This window comes from Podarcis vaucheri (genome assembly GCF_965113315.1).
Source record: "Podarcis vaucheri genome assembly, chromosome: 1".
NCBI lineage: Eukaryota > Metazoa > Chordata > Lepidosauria > Squamata > Lacertidae > Podarcis > Podarcis vaucheri.
Window position 1 is genome coordinate 77,408,033 of NC_138759.1, and position 27,773 is coordinate 77,435,805.

The window sequence follows — 27,773 nt, forward strand, 5'->3', positions numbered from 1 at the left end:
ATTCTTTTTTAACCAGGCCTTTGGTTGATTTGATTTATATCCTATGCCCTTTTGAAATGTGTTTTTTTGGGGGGGGCACTATTGGGTTGCTGTTTTTATTTTTATTAGGTATTTTGTGGTTTTATATCTTGATTTTATTCTGTGAATTGCCCTGAGACCCCAGGGTATAGGGTGGTATATAAATTCTAATAATAATAATAATAATAATAATAATAATAATAATAATATAATGGGATTCAGTCCAACAACATCTACAGGACCACATTCTTCCCACTCCTATGCTACTAGATACCTTGACTGCCTTGAGCAGGGATTCAGCTAGGATTCAGGAACTTTCAGACCCATGGAAGGGACTTTAAAGTGACCATCCTGCCTGATGCCTGATGCGGGTGCCTGATGATGCCACTGAGCTTAAAGTATCAGATCGAGAAAATAGACCGTGTTCCTACAAAACTCAAGCACTCATATGATTGTACCTTCTAGGGCTTCTTTGCCATATACCTTTATTCCCAAGTTCTAGTTGCCTTGCTTAACTCTGTTAAGCTATTGTGTGAGAGCAAGATTCATGGACTTCTCATTTGCCCTCTTATATTGGACAGGAATTGATGTTAAATATGGATATGTGTTGTGGACTCAGTTAGGGACTCTAAGGATACGGTTTGTTCCATATATTAAGATTATCTTGTGATTTTTATTCAGTTGCTAATTGTTATGATGACCCTTTGGGGTTTTGGAATCTGTTCCTCTACTTAGAGATGTAACGTATCCAGGAATATAAAAGCCTAGAGAGAAAAATGATTTTGGAGGTGAGGGGAATGGAAATTGAGGGAGGGGGAAATAATGGAAATCTACAGCATTTTTATCCAACCAAACTTAAGTTAGGAACGTGAAATCCATTATGTATAATGTAGGTAGCGGGGAAAAGTGTGGTGTTTGGCATTTTTATGGAATGTGAAAATATAAGTTCTTAATTTTAATTCAAACAATAAATAGAAATATTCTGCTTCTGTGAGCTTTTACACCCTAATGTGCCTGAAGAATTGTCTGCTACAAAATGTTGCAATGGTCGCGATATAAATAGCTTTACAGGGGTATAAGTCAAAGGCATAAGAGCGTAGGCCCATCAATGGCTAGTAGTCATGGTGGCTAGATAGAACCTCGCATGTTCAGATGTAGTGCACCTTTGAATATTGGGGAACACCATTGGAAGAGAAGGCTGCCTGATTTTGGCCACGGACTGGTTGAATAATATGTTCTGAAGGAAGCAGGAGTAACTATAGACACCTATTCCACTGGCCTGTTCCACTTAGCATGGAAAAGTTCTGTATGCTGTGCTGGGGGTGGGCAGAAGGATTGCTGCATCAATGCTCTACAAATCCCATTTTGCCCAGTAGAGGGGAGTGTTGCACATCTGCAGGAATCAGCCTGAGCCAGTCTGTGGCAGCGAGCGCAGGCTTACTGAACATGAGCGCATTGTCATGCCACTGCAAAGCTTTCTTCTTTCTGTGCCTTTCCCTCTTACCTGTGCCATAACTGCTGGCATAGATCTTGCATCTTGGCTCTTCTTGGTGTCTTTTCCATGAAACTAGTAACCAACAGGGTTTGCAGAACTGGACAATCAAAGTAGAAAAGTAGGTAGGTTTTCAGGGAGTCAACAAATCTTCCCCGCTAACCTTGTGAGTATTTACAGAGTGAATGAATGAGCAGGGCTCTTTTCCAGAACACTTTAAAAAAATAATCAATGGATTCATTCGGAAAGAGGAAAAGGAGGGTGGTGGCGGGGGGTTTGTTGCAATGAATCAGGGTCCCTGAGGGACTCTTATCCCAAACCACAGCCCATATGGTAAAGTGGCTAAGTAAGCATGATATTCTAATTATAGCTTTCTGCAGAGTGGTTACAGTTACAGTGCTAGTGAGCTCCAAAGGAAAGGCGTGTGAATGAATGAAATCTCCCAAGTGGACAAAGAAAGGAAAAGGCAGATGAAGATTAAACCCACTTATTCATTCCATAACCCTGGGAGCCAGATCTGCTGCTTATATTGTTACCTAGCACTCTGGGCCAAGCGACACATGGCATTTACTCCATAGCTTGCTTTTGAGTGCAACCCTTATTTTTTCCAAAGACTGCCGTCCTGCCCCCTCCCCCCACCCCACAATATGGGTTCAGATCCTATCATAGGAATTAGGGAGCTTTAACACATGCATCCTCATGCAATGGTCCTAAACTGGATCAGGGACTCACATGCCTGCAATTTGCATGGGCGGGGGGCAGCTTCCAATATCAAGAATAAAATTTTCATCCCCCCCTGTTCAAATTGTAGAAGAAAAACTTGTGGTGCTCAGAATCCCTTTGAAAATAACAGGCAAAACATCTGTTCTCCCCCCAAAGAAATAAAACACAGATAAGGAAATCAAGCAATCAACACCCTCCAAAACAGAAAGCACCCACAGCAACTATCCAAAGAGGCCCCCCAATCTCAGTTTTAAAATCATTAAATTTGGGAGGAACAGGGAACCCTGGCAGATGCCAAAGGGGCTGTCTGAGAATGCCACATGCCTTGATACACAGGGTGCCGCAATAGACACCCCAGTACTAAAGTCCTTTCTCCGTTCAGCTAACTTTTCCACATTTATGTCTGGCATTAAAGTCAAGCAAATTAGTTACAATATAGCACGTGAAATGTTTCTGTTTTAGCCCTTATAATGTGTACTGCCACCATAGATTGAACAGAGCTGCTGTTTATATTGCTTTGTTTATATAGTTTGTTTACAAACTTGTCCATCCAGAAATGTCACTTGTAGTACCAGGTTTGTGCCATGATGGTTGTTTTGTGAAATGTTGCATTTATCTGGATGCCTTGAATGCATAACTGCTTTAAGTGGCGTACACATTTGATGATGGTGATGATGATGATGATGATAATGTCACAGGTGCGGAGAGGGGGTAGAATTTCTTTAGATGTGGGATCACAGGAACAAGCATGTGATGCAAGGAGAATCTCTTGGAAGCAATGTGAATAAAAATCTCAGAAATACAGTCAGGGTGTCTTCACTGCAGGATTTTAGTCTGCTCCCAAGCGTATATTTGATCTCTGGAGAATAGTTCTTACCATGAGCTTGCTGTATGCTATTGACAAGTTGAATAATCTTTTGTCCAACACCTATAAAATGGAGAATGCAAATGTCAGTGTCTTATCTGTTGGTGCCGGAGTCCTTCTGGGCAGAGACTGTTGCTCAGCAACAAACAGCATTTGGCATAGCAGAGCTCTGATGTTATATTGGCTAAAGATGCTTACACTCGCTACAGTATATAGCCGTAAAATAATCGCTAGCTTAGGAAGATAGTATCTGTAATGATGGCTTTAGAGTCTGCTGCCCATGCCCTGCACTGCCTTAGGTTTGATTGTTACAGAACACAAGCAGTGGGGAGAGGAGGAAGGTGGTGATTCAGCCAAGTGTATTTGCTGTGCTCTGAACAATTTTCACATGACAGCAATTCCCCATGGAAGGAGAACGGATGTAGGCAAGGCGGGACTTGCGGGCGGCAGACTGTGTGCCACGGTTGCAAGGTCACTGTGGTATAAATCAAGGACAAGCAGCCCCTGCACAAATTACATAATTCTGGGTCTTCCGTGAGCACATCCAGAGTATTTGTAATTTACCCTGAACTCCCAGAAATCCCTTCTGCTTTCCTGGGAGTAGAGTCTGTAAAACAGCTCACTGGTCATACATTTCAGTACAGTGGTACCTCGGGTTAAGTACTTAATTCGTTCTCGAGGTCTGTTCTTAACCTGAAACTGTTCTTAATCTGAAGCACCACTTTAGCTAATGGGGCCTCTTGCTGCTGCCGCCGCGCCGCCGGAGCCCGATTTCTGTTCTTATCCTGAAGCAAAGTTCTTAACCTGAAGCACTATTTCTGGCTTAGTGGAGTGTGTAACCTGAAGCATATGTAACTTGAAGCGTATGTAACCTGAGGTACTACTGTATCTCCTAGGCACAACTACAAATAAAGAGCAGCCTTTTTACCCTGGAGTCTTGCTGCCCAAGTTGTAGCTGTTTATTTCCAACCAGTATGTGAACTTCATCCTCTCTCGTGTCCCTGCAGTCCCTGACCATGTTTGCCTTCCCTCTCTGCCCATTCTCACTCCCAGTATGTTTAGGAATACAGGAAGCTGCCTTATGTAGCGTCTGTCCAGTTCAGTTTTGTGTACACTGACTGGCCAAACCGTGGCTTATCACAAGCATATGGGTTCCTGGACAGAAGACTGTAGCCAGAGCACTCTTCCCCCAGCCTCCTTGTACTGTTTGACTTAGTTTGTTGACCAAGCCACAAGCAGTAACCCAGGTTTGTTCTTGGGTTTAGATCTTGTTGTTTGTCTGGATGAGACAAACTGAGGGAGGAGCGCAGTGGCCAGGATCTCTATGGCAGCTTGCGGGTTCATGGTAAGCCATGGTTTGGCTTAGTTTAATGTGCAAACCAACTCACTATCACATTCCCCCTGTAGGTGTGGACAGGCAGGAGGCCTGCAGGATCATTTAATTTTTACTCAACCCCTGAGGTCCTCCAACCAGAGCAAGCTGCAAAATAGTGGCTTAAGGGAACAGAGACAAATGCAAAATGATGGCTTGGGGACAAAGCCAGTTACTTGCATATAAAATTAGCTTACCTACATCTGAGTTATTACTGAGACAGGATTCTAACAACCCAGTTTAACAGCAGAAGATATGCAGTTTTGCTATTAAGACTGTTAAACATTTGAGAGTCAGAAACCTTTGATAATCTAACTGAAAATATGCCAGGAGATCCTGATCTAATTCCATCCACCTGACCCCAGTGTAAGGGATTGGATGTTGGGCTTGGATTTGGGATTAACAGGTTCAATGCTTAATCAAGCACACGGCAGAATTATGAGGATAAAATGAGCTGCCTTGACCTCCTTAGAGAATAAGCATGATAAAAAACCTCATTTTTAAACTAAAAAATCAGTATAAGTGTCTTGTAAATGTTCTCTCAGCGTTCTCCAATACAATCCTTTGTGTATTTTGCAGAACTTTTGCCATTGAAGAAAAAGTGGCTTATCAGACTCCATATACATTTCTGTTTTACATTCACATATCCCAACTTGCACATATATTCGGTTTCTCAGGCGTGTGCATGCACACCCACCCCATTACATTCAGGGAGGGGAGTGAGCCCGTTCCCAGAAGTTGCTGGTAATTTCCTTCCTGAGGTTTTGGCAAAGATTCTTATGTGTGTTTTTGCTGTGGCGTCATGAACTGCATGCCCTGGAGCCTGCCAATTCACTAATGTCAAACACAGACCACTAATGTGCTGGGTGGAGGAGAGGAACTGAAATGTAGAACACTGGGTCACGGCTGCTGAGTTTTATGTGGAAAGCATGACTCAAAATAAGAAAAAGGCTGCTGAAAACTTAAAAGAGGAAGGCAGAGCAGATTTCTAATACGCACACACAAAAAATTTCCTCTTTGGTCTAATGTACAGGCTATTAATTTAGACTAAATGGTTCAATGCCTGGGTGGTCTGAAGCTTACTTTGGTGTCAGTTTCCAAAGGTATACCTGCCCAAACATGCAAACATCTATTTTAAGATATAACATTGTAACATACATCCATGACTACCAGGAAAGGTTCATATTCTTCACATTTGTTTCTTTACAGTTTTCCTGTGCAAATGTATTGTTTTTCTGTGGTCCTGTTTTCTAACATTTTATGTTTCAAGAGAGTGAGCATGTCTTACGTTGAGAAGTGGATATAAGGGGAATATTTCATGGAATCTGTTGAAACTGTAATGGATTCAGTTACTAAAATTTCAATTGAACAGCCATTAAATGCTACAATTGGCATACATAGGGATCCATGGGTAGGCAAACTAAGGCCCAGGGGCTGGATCCGGCCCAATCGCCTTCTAAATCTGGCCTGCAGACGGTCCGGGAATCAGCGTGTTTTTACATGAGTAGAATGTGTGCTTTTATTTAAAATGCATCTCTCTGTTATTTGGAATTCATTCTCCCCCCCAATATATATATATATATATATATATATATATATATATATATATAGGTTTTGGTGTCTTCGGGTGTCTTCCCGTGTAAGAGTCGGGGTGTCTGTGCGACGTTTCGACGAGGTCTCACTCGTCATCTTCAGGCTGGTGCTTTCGGCTTCTTGTTACTGGAACAGAGCAGAGTCTGGTGTTTGAGTTCCTATAAATACTGTTGAGGGGTGTGGTGTATAGCCTCCAACGTTCTGGGCAGAGAGGAAGTTCCTAGATTAGTGTGCCTTTTCTTCTTTTGTTCCTTAATTACTTGAGGGATATCTTGGGTGATTTCATGAGTGATATTCTGAATACCACTGGGTGGGTCATTAAGTGTAGATTAGTTGCTAAAGCTTTCGTGTCTTGACCTCTTGAGCTTGTGAAGAGTTTTTCTGAGAAGATGGCTGTGCTGCATTTAGTTGTGCTCTGGCTTGGCTTCGTGTATAGGGGCGAGCTGTGGTTTTGTGCCTTGTGCCAGCCAGATCTGTGTAGGGATTGCAGGGGGGTGCAGCATCCGGAGGTGCCACTATAGTTTGGCTACTGGATGGCACAAGGCACAAAACCACAGCTCGCCCCTATACACGAAGCCAAGCCAGAGCACAACTAAATGCAGCACAGCCATCTTCTCAGAAAAACTCTTCACAAGCTCAAGAGGTCAAGATATCCCTCAAGTAATTAAGGAACAAAAGAAGAAAAGGCACACTAATCTAGGAACTTCCTCTCTGCCCAGAACGTTGGAGGCTATACACCACACCCCTCAACAGTATTTATAGGAACTCAAACACCAGACTCTGCTCTGTTCCAGTAACAAGAAGCCGAAAGCACCAGCCTGAAGATGACGAGTGAGACCTCGTCGAAACGTCGCACAGACACCCCGACTCTTACACGGGAAGACACCCGAAGACACCAAAACCTGCATTCCTGTACCCGCGAAAATCTACGAAAGCAAATATATATATATATATATATATATATATATATATATATATATATATATATATATATTGCTTTCGTAGATTTTCACGGGTACAGGAATGCAGGTTTTGGTGTCTTCGGGTGTCTTCCCGTGTATATATATATATATAGTCAGGCCCCCCACAAGGTCTGAGGGACAGTGGACCTGCCCCCTGCCGAAAAAGTTTGCTTATCCCTGGGGTAATCCATCACCTCCTCCAGGTGTTTTCCTCTTATGTAATCAGGGTTCCAGATGACAGGGAGAGCCCACATGCATTTGGCAGGCTTGCTGGTTGCAGACATTTTCCTGGTGAATGGGTGTTGTCCCAATGCAAGGATGTGTGGTCTGCTGGTGTGGCCCTGTTCTCCCTCTCAAGTAATTTAATTACATGAGCAGGGACACAGGAAGGGGGCTTACTTCTCTGGTATGAGAAATGTGGGAGGATTGTAGAAAACTTCACAGTGAGGGAAGTAACATCCAGTACCTGCACTTACACCCAAGTAATCATGCATAGGATTGTTCTGAAAGCACCCACAATTCATTGGCCCACCAAATTCAGTGGGACTTATAGGAAACCTGTTTAGACAACTTGTCTGCCAGGTAGTACCAATAATGTCAATATAGTGTACTCATGACTACATCAGTAAGATCATCATCATCACCATCATCTCATAACTGATTTTGTTGTATTCTGGTATGGGTGCCCCCATGATGAATGCATGTGGGGACAATTGGATACGAAGGCAGCATCCATGAATTTTTCAGGCGTGCAGTTTCCATACATACATGTCAGGAGAGACCCAGTTTGTGCCTGACCATTGCTCACTTATATTTTAAATTCAGGTAGGTAGCCATGTTGGTCTGAAGAGGGCCATAGCATGCATTGATGGGTGCTTCCTTCATACTGGATGGGCTGTACCTGTGTTTGGTACTTTTATTGGGAAGTCATATCTCAGTAGAAAGAGAAGGAGGAGGAGGCCTTTAAGAATCTTTGTGCTAGCATTTCTTCTAGGGCACAAAAAATGAAAGAAAACATCTGAGCCAAAATTGTGTTTTTAAAATCTTCTAGGTAACTTTTTTTATTTAAAAATCTCATTAATCAGATGAATATGTGCAAATGTGACTATGTTTTCATAGGCAAGACGCAATATCCAAAGCCCAGATGGTTAAGCCCATAAATAAAGATCTGTTTCAGATAGACTAGTCTTCATACCTATATAGAAAACCAGCAGAAAGGCTGCTGGTAAGCAGCAGTATCCTCTTTTACCCTTGATATCTTGTGGTAAGGATACAAAGCACTCCCACTGGCCTCAGAAACCCCATTTGGAATTTCCCTGCCGCTGACAGCCATTAAAATCTATTGGCTTATGCAACCGGGTGAGCTTGCTGCAGTGAGAATTCCCCACTTGTAGCAAGAGTTCAATCACTGCTACAGCTCCACAGTCAGCAGGGCTAGAACTCCAGGCTGTCTTGCCCTTGATGGTGCTGCTTGCTTGCTGGGATGCCTTGGGCACACACACCTGCTGTATGGCTCTGCTTTGCTGTCTTTCATAATACTTTTATCATACCTCATACCTCTGCATGTAGCGACTTGGTGCCAATATGTTACCTGCAGGGAATATAGCAGCTCATAGTGCCAGAGGATTGACATGGGGTAGAAGGGATTCCTCCTGCAGCCCCAGCTCTCAGCAAGCAGGTATAGGTGGAAGGATGGGAGATGGGAAGGAGGAGGAGAGTTCTTCTTCTTCATTTCTCAGGCAGTAGGTAGGTTGCCAGTACTGCTTTGCAAGTACGTGTAAACAGCCCTGCCTGCTGCCCACCCTTTGCAGGAGGAGCAAGCCTGTTGATTTAGATGGATTTCCTGACGTCACAAGAAGCGGTGAAAAAGTGAATGGAGCCAACATTTTTTCTGCATTACGTACCCCCTCTCCCTCCCAGCGCTGCTATTCCTGCAGGAGCCTGACTGTTCTTTAACCTCTGCTGATTCCAGAGCAACATCTGCAGCCCCTCCCTCAACACCTCTGCGCTTTTATTATAATTGGCTTATCAAGCATGTTGCCTGAAAGTCCTCTTAAGTTCATGCTGTCAGCAAGGATGGTGTTGGGCTGGAGGAGGCAAGGGAGCCCTCACCAGCCTCTTTCCCCTTTTATGTTTGCTTACAGGGGTGGTGAAGAGTTGGCATGTGCCGGACCCAAGTGCTGACACCGCAGCTGCCTTTGGTGCTTCTGTGCAGCTTGGCAGGGGCCACCGACTCCGCTCTGGAGAGAGGACCAGGCGTGCATTGTTTGATTGCTAATAGGAATGGGAGAGACAGATTTCCTGGGGAGGGTGGGGCAGAGCTAGTCAAGAATAGGATCGTGCTTCAGCATCAATGGCACAAATCACAACTTACGTCACTGGTGCTTGAAACAGTTTATGGAATTGGTTATTTAAAGTCTGAGTCAAGTAGCTCTTTTGAGACAGTTGGCAGCAGTGTTTTCCCTTGTTTCCTCCTCTAACAAAAAATGGGTGCTATGAGCTGGGGTGTACCATGATGAGGGCCAGCACCATGGGCATAGCCAGGATTTTTGTGTGGGAGCAGAACCTCATATTTGTATTGATTTGAATTGATTTAGGGGGCAGCTGCCCCCTATCCCCCCCCCATGGCTATGCCCATGACCAGTGCACTTACTAATAGTAGAACCATTAGCATTATCATGTCACACTAGCTTGAAAGATGCTCCAAATAGTGTGTGAGCAGTTGCGCACAGTACCTGTGGCTCTGTTAGTACCTGACTCTAGTGATAAATGAAACTAACAACACATGATGTATCTCTGTAAGACTTACTTATACTTCCTCACAGTTGGTCAGTGCTAAGTCAGATGTATTCACCTCAGGTGGTGGCCCAGAAGGCCTGTTATTTAAAAACAAACAAACCCTAATTTCCAACTAGAGGCCTCTTTCTGTGTTATCCTGAAGCAAGCAAACCAGATCCTCAGCTTTGCCCTGAATATACAAGACAAGGTTGTGGGTGCTGAATCTGTCTGATGCTAGCAGAGGGGAAGTTACAGATTGGGCCCTGGCTTGGTGGAGACCAAAGGACTTGCTGAAAGTATGACTCTGCTCTCAGTTTCCCATAGCGCTGAAGTAGCTCTTGCTTGAAAATTAGGGAGCATAATTTGGTGGTAGCCTACTTAGGACTAAAATGCACAAATCCTGCCTGGTTCTGCATCGCAGGACTGATGGGGTGGTTCTGACGGTTGGCTTTTCAAGTGCAGCATCCTTTATGCTTTCATAGATGCAGCCTGGGAGTGTGGAATAGCCACATCTTTCTCATGGGAGGTACACTGCAGGCACATGAGGAGTAACCTAGGGCAATTCATGTGAGAAGCCTAAGGCCATTCACAAGAGAAGTGGGTGTGTGCACAGCCTAGAAAAATAAAACAGTTAACACTAAGAGTTGTGTGGAATTAGACTTTGAAGTAAAATAAAATAGAGGACTAAATTCAGCCTGCATTTAAGCACAGGATGAATAGTTCACAACAGTTCAAGACATAGGTTATAAAGAATTCAATATTCTGCAACTGAATGAGCTACTTCTGAAGTTCTGACTGAGTCCCTCCCACACCCACACTCTTGGTCACCAAGCTGTGCTAAAGCCTTTTGTACCTTTTCTCAAGCCAGTAGCTTTTCATCTGGCCAGGTATACATGTGAGCTCATCAGCCATCTTCTTCCCCACTCTAGAGCTTGTACCAGTTCTGTGAAGAATGTTTAGATTTTTCCATCCCTCTTTTTTTCTAAATTTAGAGCACCCATTTAACACTCATGATTTGGAAAGAATGTGGCATGGTAATAATTGATGAGTGATCTCTCCATCCCCCAGCTCTTCAGCAAACACATTGCCTTTGACAGGTCTGGCCATACTCCCAGACCACTTGCAAACCTGCCGTGCTACGGAGAGCCTGCGTCTTTCAGTGGCATATCATACATGCCCATTTTTCCTCCACTCCTATTTCCCCAAACTCAGTAGATCCGTTTATTTTCTTTACCTCCTGTGGGATATATATATCAGGAAGGGTTGAAAGCACATTAGCAGCTGTGAAGAAATACTTCTATATTCACCTGACAAGTCAGGAGCCAATATTTGTGTCGGCCCATTTAATCCCCCCCCCATTTGTTTATGTGGGGTTGTTTAATGGTGCCTGGTAAATGAAGCAAAACAGGGCCCCAATATTTACAAGTATGTGCAAAGGAAATGGTCAAACCAGTAGCATAGACGTATATAGTTTATTTGAACTTCCTAAATGGGCCTATAGATGTCCTTCTCTGGAGTCTATTAAAAAAGGTAAGTATCATAGAGGTAAGATCTAAAAGTTTAGTAATGGGTTAGAAATTGGCTAAGCACTAAAAAGTAAAACAGAAGAGAAGGGTCAGATGCTTAGAGCAGAAAGTTATCAGTGGGAAAGGTAATTCTGTAATTCTGTAATTCTGATACAGTGGTACCTCGGGTTACAGATGCTTCAGGTTACAGGCTCCGCTAACCCAGAAATAGTACCGCAGGTTAAGAACTTTACTTCAGGGTGAGAACAGAAATCGTGCGGTGGCAGCGGGAGGCCCCATTAGCTAAAGTGGTACCTCAGGTTAAGAACAGTTTCAGGTTAAGAATGGACCTCCGGAACGAATTAAGTTCTTAACCCGAGGTACCACTGTACAGCTTTCAAAAGATGTACAGTGGTGCCCCGCAAGACGAAATTAATTCGTTCCGCAATTTTTGTCGTCTAGCGAATTTTTCGTCTTGCGAAGCACGAAATCCCATAGGAATGCATTGAAAATCAATTAATGCGTTCCTATGGTCAAAAAAAGTCCAAACAAAGCCAAATTTGGTACAACAACAGTTTATTAACTGCTCTTTAAAGTCACACATACTGTAAAGAGCAGTTCAAAAATTTAAGGGAAAATAAATTAACTTTATAAACAAAACATGTCTTTGTTTTTAGTCAAAGAAAAAAAGTCGCGAGACGTTTTCGTCTTGCGAAGCAAGCCCATAGGGGAAATTCGTCTTGCGAGGCAAATCGCGAACGGAAAAACCTTTCGTCTAGCGAGTTTTTTGTATTGCGAGGCATTCGTCTTGCGGGGCACCACTGTACTAATTGTTGATCACATGGCAGCACATAAAGATAACAAAACAACTTTCCACTGCATCAAACTATACTGTCTGAGATGTTCTTTAAAAAGAAACAAAACAAAAAAAGCTTTTTCAAAACCATTCACTTTTCAGATACTTGGAAAGTTTGTTTTTTTTAAAAAAAAAAGTTTAGCACTGTGAAGTGGTCCATTGCTGCTGTATACATGATAACTGAACATCTAAGCTTTTATCTTACCTTGGGCCAGCAATAAGTAGAATGTGACAGTGAAAGAGGTATAGACAGGGTTTGGGGGTTTTTTAACTGCAACTTTTTAATTAAATCATAGTAAAGCTGCCAACACAAACTTGATAAACTGCTCTTTCAACTGGCAGAGTCATTGTGTTGACTTGAGATGTTGGTGTTTCTTTTTCATGCACTGCTTAATTGGCTAACTTGTATGTCCAGCTTTTGATCTTCCTTGCAGCCATCATGCTTTAGGGCAGTGATACATGTTGTGTATCAGTCTTAATGGATAAGATCCTTTCAAGGCAAGTGATTGAGGAGGTGGCACTCAGTACCCCATTAATGCTGGAGAGCATTGTGTTGTGAGTCCAAATATGGTGGCTGACTGTGCAGAAAGGGAGAGCTTTGAAACTTGGCATCCTAATTTAATTCCATCTTGTTTTAATATGCTGCCAATCCATGTTCTCTGCACTGAATTCCATTCTAGCTAATGTTTGGTGGCAGATTATATCATGCCTTTAGATATGGTTTGTTAAGGGATTTGGCATTTCCAGTTCGCTACATTTTCCACAGGACCGGCCTGTAAGGAAACTACAGGAACGTGGACAAAGATATTTTGAAAACATGTAAATACTGTACTTGGGAGCCACAAGGCATTATTGCAAATTTTACAGAAGAAAACTTCTAGGCTTGGTTTGGATTTGTCTAATAAATCAGTTTCCAGCAAAAACAGTGAAGCACGTTTTGCATAGTGAAATAGTGAACGTTCCCTATGACATAAGCTTTCATGAACAAGATCCCACTTTATCGAATGCATGATAATAGATAAAAGTTCAGGGGTTTGTCGGATATGACCATTAAGGTATCAGTTAAGTTTTCTAAAGGAATTATCCTTTGTGCATCCATGTTTCACACTTACGTTAACTCTCAGGACAGGAGTGGTTCATCATTGACATGAGTACTTACTGTACTGAGATAGAAACAGTAGTTTGTGCATAAATGGTGGGGAAGAGAATGGGAATATGTTCTTGGGTTGGCCCAGAAGCTGAGGTTGCAGCTGCTGTCTGCTTAGGCGGCAGCCTCCTTAAAAGCTTGTTAACAGCAGGTGTTAATGAAGTGCTAATGAAGCAGTTTGCCAGAAGCAAACCAAAGGCGCTCACTAGCCTCTTCATCTCAACAGGAACCTCAATGGTCCCCTAGTACAAACTGGTTTATTAGATGGAGTCAAATAACCTGTAACAGATGCAGCCTTTACTTCTGGAAAGTGGGTTAGCAACACACTGATCATTTGTAGTTGCCTAGCGACTGTTACACACACACACACCAATGGAATACTGTCCCAATGCAAGCAGTACTGATACTTGCACAATTCTATTTTCCAGTGAAATTCCAATAGAGATTCTTCCAAGTGATCTTGTTCAATATCACTGAGTATCCACAAAGAATCATAGTTGGTGGTGATGGCTTTTAGTTTAATACTGAAAGTTCAGGTGATTGCTTCCACATTGGGCATGTACTGTGGTGTTGCCATACTTGGTTTACCCACTTTTTATGGGGCATCGACATGATCTCAAGTCCTGTTCAGCTTGGTTCCCCCGACCAAGTTCAGAAAATGGTTGTTGTTTTTAGAGCAATGACATAGCAATGACATTCCCCTTATGTACACAGCATATCGTGCTCCTATGCTGTTCAGTTGTGGTGTATATTTCTGCTCGTGGGTGGGCGCCATTCAGCCAGTTATGTGGCATCTGTGATGGGGATTAATGTGGACCTAGTGGCATTAGTCACAGTGGCATGGAGGTATGGTCTTTGGTCCATTGAAGCAGAGACAGAAAGTCTTCCAGAGCATACCCATATCTGTTCACAGTCAAACAATAGATTATCTTTGTCTTGAACAAGCATGTGTAAGTGAAATGTTTCATTGCCGCACAGCACCCTGATATTGCAGTATATAAATGGTGGCATATAATTACTTTTAAATAAAACTAAAGGTGAAATGTGTAGTACTAATGCCGCTGTCTGCCCAGCAATTTGGAAGAAGAACTAATTTTCAGCTCTGTACAGAGAATTATGATTTTAGTGTTTTTCCCCTGCTGCCCCCCCCCCTTTAAAGTAAGCTCAGGAATATGCTGCAAGCTCAAGGCTTGGTAGCGTGGCCTTTTCAAGGCTGGACCCACAACAGTAGAAAACCCTTATGCCAAAAAAGGAAGAAGGAGGGGAAAAAAACCACCAGTCCCACTTGGCTGTCCTCCTTTTTTGGAGAGCTGTAAATACTTTTCTCTTTTCTTTTCTTTTCTTTTCTTTTGGACGCTCTCTCCAGTCAGTCGGTGGTTGGGAGTTGTCATTGTGACCTCCAGTTTTACGTGGAAATTGATTTGAACTTCTTATAGGTTTACATTCATAATTCCTTTATTCATTTGGATTAGAAATTCCATAATATTTTGTTATGCTTTGAGGTTATAAATGCATACATGTCAGTAAAAGCCAGTGGCTTCATAGTGGAAGCCTTAACCAGTCAGGTATCAAAACAGCACATGAAAAGCCCCTGTCTTTGCCTGTCCTGTCTAGCCCCCTGAAACACAGCTTGTAAACTACAGGTCCTGCATGCAGAATCTTGAAGCTCTGACAAAGACTGTGTTAGCTCCCAATCTGCCAGTTCTGCTCTCTTCCCCCCACCCTCTTTCCTCTTATGCTTCCTGAAAGAACTCAGAGAGGGGTGCCTGTGTGAGCACACCCTGATCAGTCCCTTCAAGGAAAGGGAATGGATTAAGGTGAGATGCAGCAGGAAGAGGGATGTCTTCCCTGGTTTTTTCTTTTCTCTTTTCTTCTAGAAACATCATACAGAAGATAGGAGAATGGTGGCTATGTTTGCTGTCAGGGGCCAGCAAACCTTTTCAGCAGGGGGCCAGTCCACTGTCCCTCAGACCTTGTGGGGGGGGGGCAGACTATATTTTGGAAAAAAATATGAATGAACTTCTATGCCCCACAAATAGCCCAGAGATGCATTTTAAATAAAAGCACACATTCTACTCATGTAAAAACACCAGGCAGGCCCCACAAATAACCCAGAGATGCATTTTAAATAAAAGGACACATTCTACTCATGTAAAAACACGCTGATTCCCGGACTGTCTGCAGGCCGGATTTAGAAGGCGATTGGGCCGGATCCGGCCCCCGGGCCTTAGGTTGCCTACCCATGGGCTAGCCTGTCCTTCACTCCTGTACAAAGTGGCCCCAGTGGAAGTGTAATCACCAGCCAGAATCTTAGATGTTTCTGAGTGCTTCATTCAGAGAGAGAGACTGAGCCAGGTCACATGGCTGAGTGAATTGTATTCCAAGCCTGTGTTCTATAACATTCTGTTTAGCAATGTCATCATCAGAAGACTTGTTTTCCTGATTCTATAATTATTCTTTGGAATGCACTCCCACCCACTGTCTTCCCTCCCCCCACACTGCCAAGACAGCTTTTGTAACAATTGGACCAAGAGCAAGAAACTCATTGTGTGGGGCTGCTGGGGGTGGGCGGGGACAGGAGAGGCATTCAGCAAATTTCTACATACAAAAATGGCAAAAGTACTGTGTCACGTCATAATTCAATGCTTGCAAATAGAAAAGAGGTGTGTGTGTATAACATAAGAGCCTGTTCCCAGTTAATATTTATTTCCTTTTAAGAAAACTGTTTTTATTATTATTTTTCTGACAGAGCTACCTAAAGAAGTCATGCAATGGAAAGGTGGGAAGTTTCCATTGTTGTAGATCACAGGAATCCTGTGAACTGCAACTCCCATCACTCTGAACCAGCATGGCCAATAGTCTGAGGTGGTGGAAGTTGTAGTCCAACAACATCTGGAGTGCCAGAAGTTCCTCACCCCTGTTGTAGATGTTCCTTCTCACCAGCTGGAGCTTTTGATAAACCGAATGCTGAAGTACAAAGTGCTTTCAGTATTGCAGACACTTCTTGATTGCTTTCACAAATTGTGTTGTGCCAGTCAGTGTCGACGTTGCAGGGAGCAGCTGCTATAATATTTGCATGGGCCCTGGTTGTCTGCATGCTAGGAGGACTTGCACTGCAAATGTGCAACAAAAGATGCTTATTTTTCTTAAAGTACCCGCAGGATTCACCCAAGTGTTAAAGAGAGAGCATAGGAAGTCCTGACAAGAAGCAGCGTCTACTGTCGAAGGGGCTTGCTCAGCTGCGACAAGCCAAGGAGTGAATTAAATAACATTAAAAGATAAGAAACTGAGCTCGTACATCTCAGTGTAGTGACCTCTCCATTGATAAATGGTATATTTATGGTACCTCAGTTCTAAACCAGGTCTTTAAACACATTATCAACCTTTTGCTTGATTGTTGGGAGGTGGAGGTTTTTTTTTAATTGGAGGAAGGTCCAATTAAAAATGGGAGGAAGGTCAATTTTGAGCAGTTCAACTGGGCAGAGAATGCATACATATTGACCTGAAAATGATAGACTATAGTATGTTATAAAATATGACCTGATTTTTCATTAAGAAACTCCAATCGTAATGCAGAGGGGACATGGCTGCATAGGGTACTTACTCCCCCTCCTAAAAATAGTTTCAGGAAGCAGTGTTCAGAAATAGAGTAAATAACAGGTTTGCTTGGCTAAACCTACTTTACCCAGTGAAAATGTTACGCAGTTTCAGGAAACAGTTCTAAATGCTAGGAAAGCAAATGCGTTTGTCCTCTAAAGTTATGTTCTTCTACCCCAGTTTTGCTGCAGTACACTGGCATGATACATTGACCGGTGCTCAAGCGATATGTTCTGAGGGCTAACAGGAGCAGCATTCAGCGTACTGCCTCTGTTTAAACACTGCCCCTCTTCTCCAGTGTAGTTTCATTGTACTTCTCTAAACTCCAACCCACATATGATAATAATCAACCCCATATTTGTTACAATAACAAGTCTCATTAGAACACTGGTTCCAATCATGGAGCGGCGGGTGGGAGGGAGGGTTTATTTAATGCTGGTGACTTCATCTGGAGTGATGTCACTGTTAAGGAAAAACACCGAACACCCATGAAACAGTTCAGCCTTGGAGTCCTTGCCCTTGTAAATCATTGGCTTTAAAGAGACAAAGCATCCCATCCAGCCCATCTAATCTTGGATGGTTTTCCATAGAACTAGGAACCATTCAGTCCATGAACAGACTTAGAAAGCATCAGGCCATAAAGGCAATTAAAGAATACTGAGTATATGCTTGTCCAGTGTCCTTGTCACAGCAGAACAAACATTAGGCCCCACTGCCTTATCAAGCTCTTCTCTGTCAGCAGGGTGGAGTACCCTTACCACAGTCCACACAAGTTCAGGAACTAGGAGCCAGGCCTCAATATCAGCTTCTTCCACGTCTCCCTTTATGATTGTTGCACTGGTGTCAAAAAGCATGAAATGTAAAGGAGAGCAGAGCAGAGTGCAAAGGCTATGGAAGCTGGGTGCAGAAAGGGTGGCAGTCTGTGGAGCAGGAGATTTGGGTGACGGATATGTTCAGGCCAACGGGTTAGGAAACTAGGAAGGTGCCGCACACTGAGTCAGGCCCATTGGTCCATCTAGCTCAGTACTGTCTACACTGACTGGCAGTGCTCTCTGGGGTTTCAAATGACATTCCCAGTGCTACATGCAGATGGCAAGGATTGAAACTGGGATGTTGTGCATGCAAATGGGGGCTGGAGGGCCAGCAGTGGCAAGTGGCAAAGAGCTTACACGTTGGAGAGTAGAACATGCAGTGGGGTGCTCACACCACCAGGGCAACTGGGGATGGCAGCAGTGCCATATTTTAAGAGGCAAAATGTGAGAAGGTGACACATTGGGGTTTGATAGCAAGAGGATTTTTTTCTGAATTAACCGCTGGCCTTACAAAACCTTCCTCGCCCTCATAAAAATGGATAACTTTGCTGGCACAATTAATTTCATTTAAATTGTTCCCTGGCTTAATTCATTCCGGAGGTCCATTCTTAGCCTGAAACTGTTCTTAACTTGAGGTACCACTTTAGCTAATGGGGCTTCCTGCTGCTGCCGTGCAATTTCTGTTCTCATCCTGAAGCAAAGTTTTTAACCCGAGGTACTATTTCTGGGTTAGCGGAGTCTGTAACCTGAAACGTCTGTAACCTGAGGTACCACTGTACTTGTGTGTATTCTGTTATATGCGTTGTGTGGTTGGTGTTGGGATGAAAAGGTGTTGGGAGGCAAAGTCTAGTTGAGCCCTGGTTCCAGCTTAACAAATGGGAAAATGTCGTGGTGCAGATTTGCTGTTGAAAACAATGCTTTCATGATGGAGCAGGAGCTGGGCAATGGCCAGAAATAAGGACAGCTTGGGACTCATGTCCAGAACAGTCTTCAATGAGATGCATAGTTTTCTCCTGGGTGTGGAGGTGGTGGAGAGGTGAAGTTCAAAGAGTTGCAGGAAGAGGATGTAATGTACTGCACTGCCACCCCTGATCACAAGGGAGATGCAGTGGATTATGCAGGAAACTGCTGGCTCAGACGTTAGCTGTTCAGGCTAGTACTCTGCCCACTATACCACACTTCCTGCTTTCTGTTGGTGCTTTGGGACCAGGCTTGTATCAAATGGATGAGCAGGGCTGCACAGCCTTCTAAAGCTTCAGTTTGCTGTGCAGATATATTGACTTGCAAAAACAAAAGGCACCAGAGCTGTTTCTTTTACCCCTGCCGCCTGCCGTTCACTAGGGTGGTTGGAGGAAGCAGGGAAAGGGATGTTGTCCCTTTAAGCAGCTGAGAGAACCATATGCCAGTAGCGTAGCCCTTGAGTTAAACTGCATGTCTGTGTGCTGAGTAAGGAATGCGGTTGCATGCCTGACCCGTTAGCTATGACTGCTCCTTAGTGGATCAGCACGGCTGTTGCTCATGTGCTGATCTCATTCAGCCTCATTGGAGCTGGCGCTGCACATACACAAGGAGTGGAGAGAGGGGGAGTATCGTTCTGCTGAGAAGGAGCAGGAATATTCCTATCCTGCTCCCTCCCTCCCCTTTTTTATTTCTCCAAGAAGCTGGATCTAGGGGTGTTTCGGGCTCCCCTACTTTTTTTGGAAAATAGGAGGCTTCCACCCACCCACCTCTGGCAATTGTTGTTTTGCGAGGGCAGGAGGTAGCTCTTGGAGAGAGACGCAGCGCAGCTGCCTGGATGCCTTTGGATGTTATGATTGCTCCCTCTGAGGACCAGTTCTGGCCAGACATGCACAAAGAGCAGATGAAGCTGAAAATCAGGGTGAGACGGATGAAGGAGAGCAGGGAGATGCGAGGTTAGTTCCCTGGATTTCCCATCCCTTTTAGATGGGGGTGTGTGCATGAGAAGTGAATGGGGATGGGACTGGAGTGTGCTTGGGGGTGCGGGGGGGGGGGAGAGGGATAGAGGAATAGAGGAATAGAATCTGTTGCCTGAACCATGTCTCCTGCCTCCTGAGTGTGCCGAGTGGGGAGGGGGTTGGCAGCTGGCATCATGCCATCACAGGACTGGGACAAGTTTAAAATTCTGGCGGCAGGAGGGGGAGAATGCCCATCATTTCTCCAGCCTTCGCAGATGCAGGACACAACAGGCAGCAATCCAGAGCATGCGAATGAAAATCTCATTCGTGAGACTTACTTCTGAGTCAACATGTTCAGAATTGGGCTGTTGGAATGTAACACTCCCCCTTGCCCAGAATAATCAGAAAATGTGCTGCTCTTTCAGTGTAGGTCTTCTCTCTCTCTCTCTCTCTCTCTCTCTCTCTCTCTCTCTCTGCTGCAAGAAGATGGGCATTGGGTGATGCTTGCCTTGAGTCCCTCTGTGTTCCTGCATGTGCAGTGCTGCAGCACTCATCTAGAAAAAAGAGTTGCTTCCCCTTTAACAGGGTCTGGCTTTTTAAAAAATGGATGGGGGGGGGACTTAATTTCACAATGAACTGGGATCGTTAAAACTGGAATATAATGGGAAACTCAGAGGAGTGAGGCAGATTCTTCCTTTCTTATGTAACTCACCACATGCTCCAGGGCAGAAGGGTAGGGAGCTATGGAAATTTCCTGGGGACATCTCCATGCATGAGAAAGCATCTTGCATTCACTGCTACCTTCTTTAGAGGTCACTTTCTATCAAGTGGATGTGCAGATGGAAGGAAAGGAAGGAAAGGGGGAATTACCTTCCAGAAAAGCAAAATAAAAGAAGAGGCATTGAGGAAGGTGGGGGCACTATGCTGTCCCTAGCTCTAGATCTTGTGCATTTGCTTTGCTGCTCAATATGCCTGACTGCATTTCTGTACTGAGAATGACTCCTTTATTGAAAAGGCATCCATAGTGGTTTATTACTTGCAGGGCTAGCCTGAGAGGTGAGAAGAGAAATGAAAAGCAGCTTTAAAAAAGTAGAATGACCTACTTTTACCAAACGATGGAACCATGAAACTTTCCCACAGCCCTTGCACTCTTTACAAAATCAGAATTTTCCTGCAGCACTTGGAAGCCCTTTTGTGTCATGAGATGCATAGCCCAGTGATTGTGTCATTAGTAATAAGTCATTTATGGAAATGACACATTTTTCTTTACTTAGAACCAGTAGAGCTGGTCCTGGTGAGGCACATTTACCAGAGGAAAATCTAGACCGGCAACTCAGGAGGGCTGATTCTTTCAAGGGTGTTATTGCCCAATGCTTTTTTTAATAGAAAAATATTGGTGTTAATGGTTGCTTTCCTATTTACGTAAGGTCTTGCACCTTGGAGAAATATAACAGTTGGCAAAGATTCAAAAAATGAAGCATGACTGACTTGAGGACAGGGGATGTGGAATTTCCCCCCATTCTCCCTTATGGATTCTTCTTTCTGTTGTACACGCAACCCAAAACTGCCTGCCCAACAGATGTTAGTTAGCTCAGTAAAAGCAAGAACCATACTTACTTCTAGCCTCTGGTACTAGTATAGACAATCAGAACTGGCTATATGCTGCAAATAACATGCCTAAAATGTTTTTGGTTTTTTGTGGCTGGGGGAGCATAGAGTGGGTAGAAGCGTGCATAGAGGTTTGGGTCTTTGTATGGTGGTGAACTAAGGTTCCTGTTCCTTCAGCTAGGAAGAATTTAGATGTGATAGTCTTTCATCTGACAAATTATTGAGCTTCCTCACACAATGGCGGTGTCAAAATTGTCTGAATTGGGGGGAACAGAAATCGATCACCCCAGAGTTAAAGATACCTGATGATGATGAAGATGATGCCACCAGCAAAAGTGCCACCAGCCATGATGACAATGTCATGAAAACAGAGATTACTTGATGCAGCACAGGAAGATGGTGAGAGTCAATATAGCAGGGGGCTGTGAGGGGAACAGCTGCAAAGACCAACCGAGCCCTTTCACTGCAGTAATAGAATTTAAATAGGAACTTGATGAGGTAAGATCCTAAAGCCATTTAAAATGAGGGATCAGGGGAGGAAGTCTCCAGAGACCTAAGAGAGAGTGTCAATTCTTTTTTTCCCCTTTCCAGAAAGCTGCTTTAACTGCCATTTTAGAAGCCGGTGTTTGGCTCTGGCGAAACAGCAAATGTTGCCCTTGCAAAAGGGGCCAGTGAGGCTGCATTGAAAAAATGTGCTGAACATTCCATCCGCTTTGATACATACGAAAAGGGGCTTTATGTGGAATTGGCCAATGTCCAGCAATGGGTGAGATAATTGAGCCAATATAAGGAGTAGAACACCATTTGTTACTTGAGGAAGGAAGTCAGAACTGACTTTTGCTAATCCTAGAAGGGGTGGGGGTGGGGGTGGGGAATGCAGCCAAGTGTCCTTTCCTCGTGAATTTCAGAGACTATTTTGCTGTTCCAGGTCTTGATATATCCCACCCACACTCTTCAGTTATGACAGCTCTCCCTTACTTACCCTAAGAACAGAGGCCAAATTCCCATAGAAATATAGTGTGATCTACCTCTGTCACTTGCTTGTTCTGCTGTTTCTCCATACTCAAAAAACGCATACCTGTGCATTGAAGTGAAGGTGTGAAGTAGCCCTGGAAGCGGTGTCACCGCTCTCCTCCTACTTATTTAGCTATGTTGAGAGAGTAGCAATGCTCCAGTGTGACAACTAAGCAGGGTTTCGTATGTGACCAAAACATATAGCTCATGCTGGAGAACTCTGCTTTGTGTGGGAACAAAAGAACCAAAATCAGGGCTGTTGTCTTGCACGTAAAGGCAAGACAGCAGAGCAGACAGCAGAGCAGACCATCTAGCTGCAAAAAGGAAGTAATGGTTGTGAAAGCCAAGGAATTTTCTATGGCAGGACTGAGTAAGATTTTCAAGTGCTGTGATTTCATCATTGGCGAGGCTTGTAATGGAAGCCATCCTTAAGCAAAAGTACCAGACATTGAACTGTATATATTGAATTCAGTAAGCCTTTAGACAAAGTCCCCCATGATATTATTGGGGAGAAGCTGGTAATATATGTGCTGGACAAGGTCACTGTTAGGTGGATTTGTAGCTAACTGAACCCCAAGAGTGCTCACTAATGGTTCCTCATCATCTTGGAAAAAAGGGACAAGTGGGTGCTGCAGGGTTCTGTCCTAGGCCCATTGTTGTTCAGCATCTTTATAAATAACTTGGACGAATGAACTGAGGGGATGCTCATGAAATTTGCAGACAACACCAAGCTGGGAGGGGTAGCCAATGCCTTGGAATACAGAATCGGGATTCAAAATGACCTTAATAGATTGGGAAACTGGGCCAAAACTAACTAAATGAATTACAATAGGGAGAAATATCAGGTTCTATACTTAGGCAGGAAGAACCAGCTGCACAAATATAAGATGCTGGGCACCTGGATTGCCAGTAGTACACGTAAAAAGAATCTAGGGGTCTTAGTAGATCACAATTTGAACATGAGTCAACAGTGTGATGCAGCAACAAAAAGGCTAGTGCTGTTCTATGCTGTGTCAACAGAAGTACAGTGGGACCTCCAGTTGCGAATGGGATCCGTTCCGGAGCTCCGGTCACATCCCGAGGAATTTGCAATTGGAGGTGATGCTTCTGTGCATGCGCATGACGCGGTTTAGCACTTCTGTGCATGCGTGCGGGGCAAAACCCGGCAAAATACTTCTGCGTTTGCCGCATACGTATACTGAAGGATACATAACCGGAGGTGAACGCAAGTAGAGGTACCACTGTATAGTGTTCCAATCAAGGGAAGTTATAGTACCACTCTATTCTGCCTTTGGCAGACCACACCTGCAGTACTGTTCTGGGCACCACAATTTAAGAAGGATATTGAGGAACATGTGTAGAGGAGGGTAACCAAGATGATAAAGGGTGTGGAAACCAAGCCTTATGAGGAATGGTTGCAGGAATTGGGTATGTTTAGCCTGGAAAAGAGGAGACTAAGAGGAGATATAATGGCCATCTTCAACTATCTAAAGGGCTGTCACATAATATATGGAACAAGCTTGTTTTCTCCTGCTCTGGAGTGTAGAACCCGAACCAATGGCTTCAAGTTAAAAGAAAGGAGATTCCAACTAAACCCCAGGAAGAACTTTCCAATAGTAAGAGCTGTTTGACAGTGGAATGGACTTCCTCAGGTGGTGGCGGACTCTCCATTTAATAGTTTCAAGCAGTGGTTGGATGGTCATTTGTCATGGATGCTTTAGTTGAGATTCCTGCATTGTAGGGAGTTGGACTCGGTGAATGTCAGGATCCCTTCCAACCCTACAATGCTATGATTCGCCAGTCTGAGCTGCCTTTAGTGCTCTTCAGTATTTTAAATTTTTTTCTACAAGTTATATTCAAGGGCTTAACGTGTTGGAATAGTTAGAAAATTCATTTAAAAACCGATAGACTTCATTTTCTTCATTGTAGATGAGCAATTAAGGGACGGATATTCTAAAACAGGCATAGGCAAACTCGGCCCTCCAGATGTTTTGGGGACTACAACTCCCACCATCCCTGACCACTGGTCCTGTTAGCTAGGGAAGATGGGAGTTGTAGTCCCAAAACATCTGGAGGGCCGAGTTTTCCTATGCCTGTTCTAACACCACATACATAGCATGATACATACCTTTGTACTTCGTATCAGTCAATATTCAAGAATTACCACCCTGATTTCCTATGTAGTATCACTAAAGTTAATTAGAATCCCCATCTCACCCACACTCATGCACTGAAAACCTGCAGGCTGGGGGAAGTGCACCTTTTCACAAATCTTACTCTGACGATGGTAGGGTGGTATAAGGACTTTATAAGGAACTGAGTTCAAGTGATTTTAAGTAGATGCATTTTGTCATTCTGTTCACCTGTGGCTTAAATGGGGGGGGGGTGATCTCAGGGTCCTAGCTAGGCAGTGTAGACTTCTTTTTTTCCTCTTAAGTAATAATGTTTATTTTTGGCTAAGGGTAAAGGAGGGTTTTCAGCAGTACTCTTGGAAGAACTTTCATGAGTCCACCCAGCAGACTGCTAGTCCATTGTTGATGCTGGCAAGCGCATCAGGAATTGACACCAGCACTAAAGTGCAACTACGGCTGAAAGTCTTAACAGTGTGCATTGTTTTCATGTTCATGCAAGGAACTGTGGCAATAGCAAATTGTGGGATAACTGCTGCAGAATGGCGAGAAATCGAAATTATACTGCAAGGTCATAGGGTGCCATTGAGATAATGTGAATGTGTGTGCACGTGCGCGCACTAATGTGTGTGTGTGCATGCGTGCACACACATACACAGTTCCATATATCCCTTAAGTATCTTTTCAAGAATATCGTTCTCTGCAGGAGCTGCAGAAAACGTTGCACATTGACAGCTCTGTGCTGGGGGATGGAAGTTGAGTCTAAATCAGGGGTCAGCAACCTTTTTCAGCCATGGGCCAGTCCACCATCCCTCAGACCATGTGGTGGGCTGGACTATATTGTAAAGGGAAAAAATGAACAAATTCCTATGCCCCACAAATAACCCGAGGTGCATTTTAAATAAAAGCACACATTCTACTCATGTAAAAACATGCTGATTCCCAGACCATCCACGGGCCGGATTGAGAACGTGATTGGGCCGCATCCAGCCCCTGGGCCTTAGGTTGCCTACCCCTGGTCTAAATCTTACCCTAGAGTAGGTGCCCAAATCTCTAGTCACAGGTAGTTTTAAATGCTTTATCAACCAGACTTGCCTAGCAGAAGATGGCTTCAAGCTCTATTGTCTGAGGGGATCACATATCCTTAAAGTACATAAGATGGAAGATGATAGACCACTAGCTGCAGTTAAACAAATACAAGGCCCTGAATCATTTGACATCCTTTTACAGTTGCCTAGTCTTTGCTGTCCAAGAGAAGCCACAAGATACATTATTTCTGAGCTAGTTGCTAAAGCCAAAGCCAAACTTGTCTCAGAACCTGTTTGCTGGGGAGATCTTTCTCCACTCGTTGATAGGCAGCTGGCTGGTTGCAGTGGCTTTTTCACCTAAAGAATAGTGTCAAAATGCATGTGCACCACAAAGAAAGCTAAGGCTGCATCTGCTCCCTCCACTGCCACCACACTGACATGACAAAAAACATGAGGGGTTTGGAGGTATATTGTTCTCTAGATAATGGACTGTGAAGTGCAGGCCTCATTCAAGAGTTCCATACAGATGCTGGCACAATGATTGCATCAATAGCTGAGCAAGCCTTTTGTCCAGATCCTGTGGCTTGGTTTTAAATTGGTGCAGGAGTGACGACAATCGATCAATGCCACAATGCAGATTGCAAGGGCTGGTTGCACATCAGCGCATAATGATGTTAAACTAACCTGCTGCTTTGTTCCTGTGTAAAAACAGCTAGGAAAAAAAAGATGAATTGTGAATAATCAGTGGAGTTATCTTGGATGCTGTGATTGCTGGCCATTATTCCTGTATTTTTAAGGGCTATTTCTAACATGTAGGCTCAATGCTTGTTCCTGGTTTCATAAACCAGGGATCCAGATATGCTTTATGCAAACGAGCCCAATATATTTTAATTGTTATAGCAGCCAAATAATAATGTTTGCTTGTTCAGGAAATACATTAATTCAAAGTGAGTATCCTTATTGAAATCACTGATTTAAGACTGTCTTTTTATTGGTGATGTAATTCATGTTTTTAACAGCCTTAATTTAAATCAATCCACCTATGGGGGGGGGGAGAGGACATTTAAGCATGGAATCCAATTGTAAAAGAGTAAAGAACAGAGGGCAGGGGAAAGAAATGTTTAAGATTAAGGAAGCAAATATTTAGAAAACTAAGAAAGATGTTCAGTCTCAAAAAAGGGAAGGAAGAGCAAGGAAAGAAAATATAACAAGAGGAGCATGAGTGAGATAAGTTGAAGGAACAAGAGAAAATTAAAGTAACACATTTGTCAAAGCAGGAGCAGTTAGCAGCTGTTGCATGGCAGATAGATTCCACCAAAATAGGAGACAACATCATTAGGAGGCAAGTTGGCACGGCAGAGTTAGGAGATGAATAAAGAGAAATAATATTTGACAAAAGGTGGCAAGGATTAGACAATGAGCAAAAATTGGGGTGTGGGGGGAGAAGCAGAAAGAAAAATAAATATTTTGTGACCAAATATTCAAACGTGATCACTGGAAACCAAGAGAAATCAAGACCTGTTGCCAAAGGAGATCAGTGGACAGGTTAGAAGAAAAGTGAAGGAAAATAATGAGTTGTAAATGAACTGACTTCTGCAAGGGAACACAGAAGAATAGGTGGGGAAAGAAATCAAGGGCAGAAGAATAGATTAGGGAGAAGAAGAAAAATAATCCAAATCAATACAAAACTAAGCAGGGGAGTAGTTGAATTTAGAAGTAGAAATCACAGACGTAATTAAAATGTAGTTAGGAAGAGGAAGACAGAATTGCAAAGACAGCACTGCAAAGTAATAACTAAATCAAGAGCAATCTTGGGGAACTAGGGAATTTCCATGGAACTGTAGGGAAGCCAGTATGTGCCAATATTTACAAAAGCGGACAATCTTTGGTGTAGAGGAATAATAGATTGGCTTCCGCATGATCAAAAAGATGCTAAGTGCTTAAAACATAAATAGCCACCAGGCACCACATTATGGTGGAAACTAGTTCTTTTCCAGCAAATAGACTTTTTGACACTTTGATGATGGTGATGATATTTCTTTCACATTTCTGGTTTTCATACTATGGTTATTGCAGAAGAGAAGGCTTTCTTAATGATCAGGCACTAACCTGGGGCTTGCAAGTCTAGCTTTGTTGACTTCAGTCTCATGGATGGAAAAGACGGCATCTGCCTGAACTCTGGGGACTTTCTTCAGAGTTTTCCCAGGCAGCTGCTACCAGCTGGGCTCACAAGGCTGAGAAAGTGATAAACCACGAATGAGTTAGTTGGGTGTTGTGTCTAGAGAAAACCTTTTCCGTGTGTTCTTTGGGAGTGCAGCCATTAGCTGCTGTGCCACAGATTTCCTGTGTGGCCTTGGA

At 43.5% G+C, this 27,773-nt stretch overlaps 1 protein-coding gene across 3 annotated transcripts in view; it reads left to right on the plus strand.

Annotated features, from left to right (window-relative positions):
* Positions 1 to 27,773, plus strand: part of DUSP8 (dual specificity phosphatase 8) — an 84,554-nt gene that overhangs the window by 35,336 nt on the left and 21,445 nt on the right. The window contains exon 1 of one of the 3 annotated variants that reach the window (XM_082193579.1): positions 19,207 to 19,633. The exons of the other annotated variants lie outside the window; for them this stretch is intronic. Within the exon in view, the coding sequence (XP_082049705.1) occupies positions 19,516 to 19,633 (118 nt within the window). The 5' untranslated portion in view covers positions 19,207 to 19,515. Of the gene's footprint in view, positions 1 to 19,206; positions 19,634 to 27,773 lie in introns of those variants that run through there. 3 annotated transcript variants of the gene reach the window in all.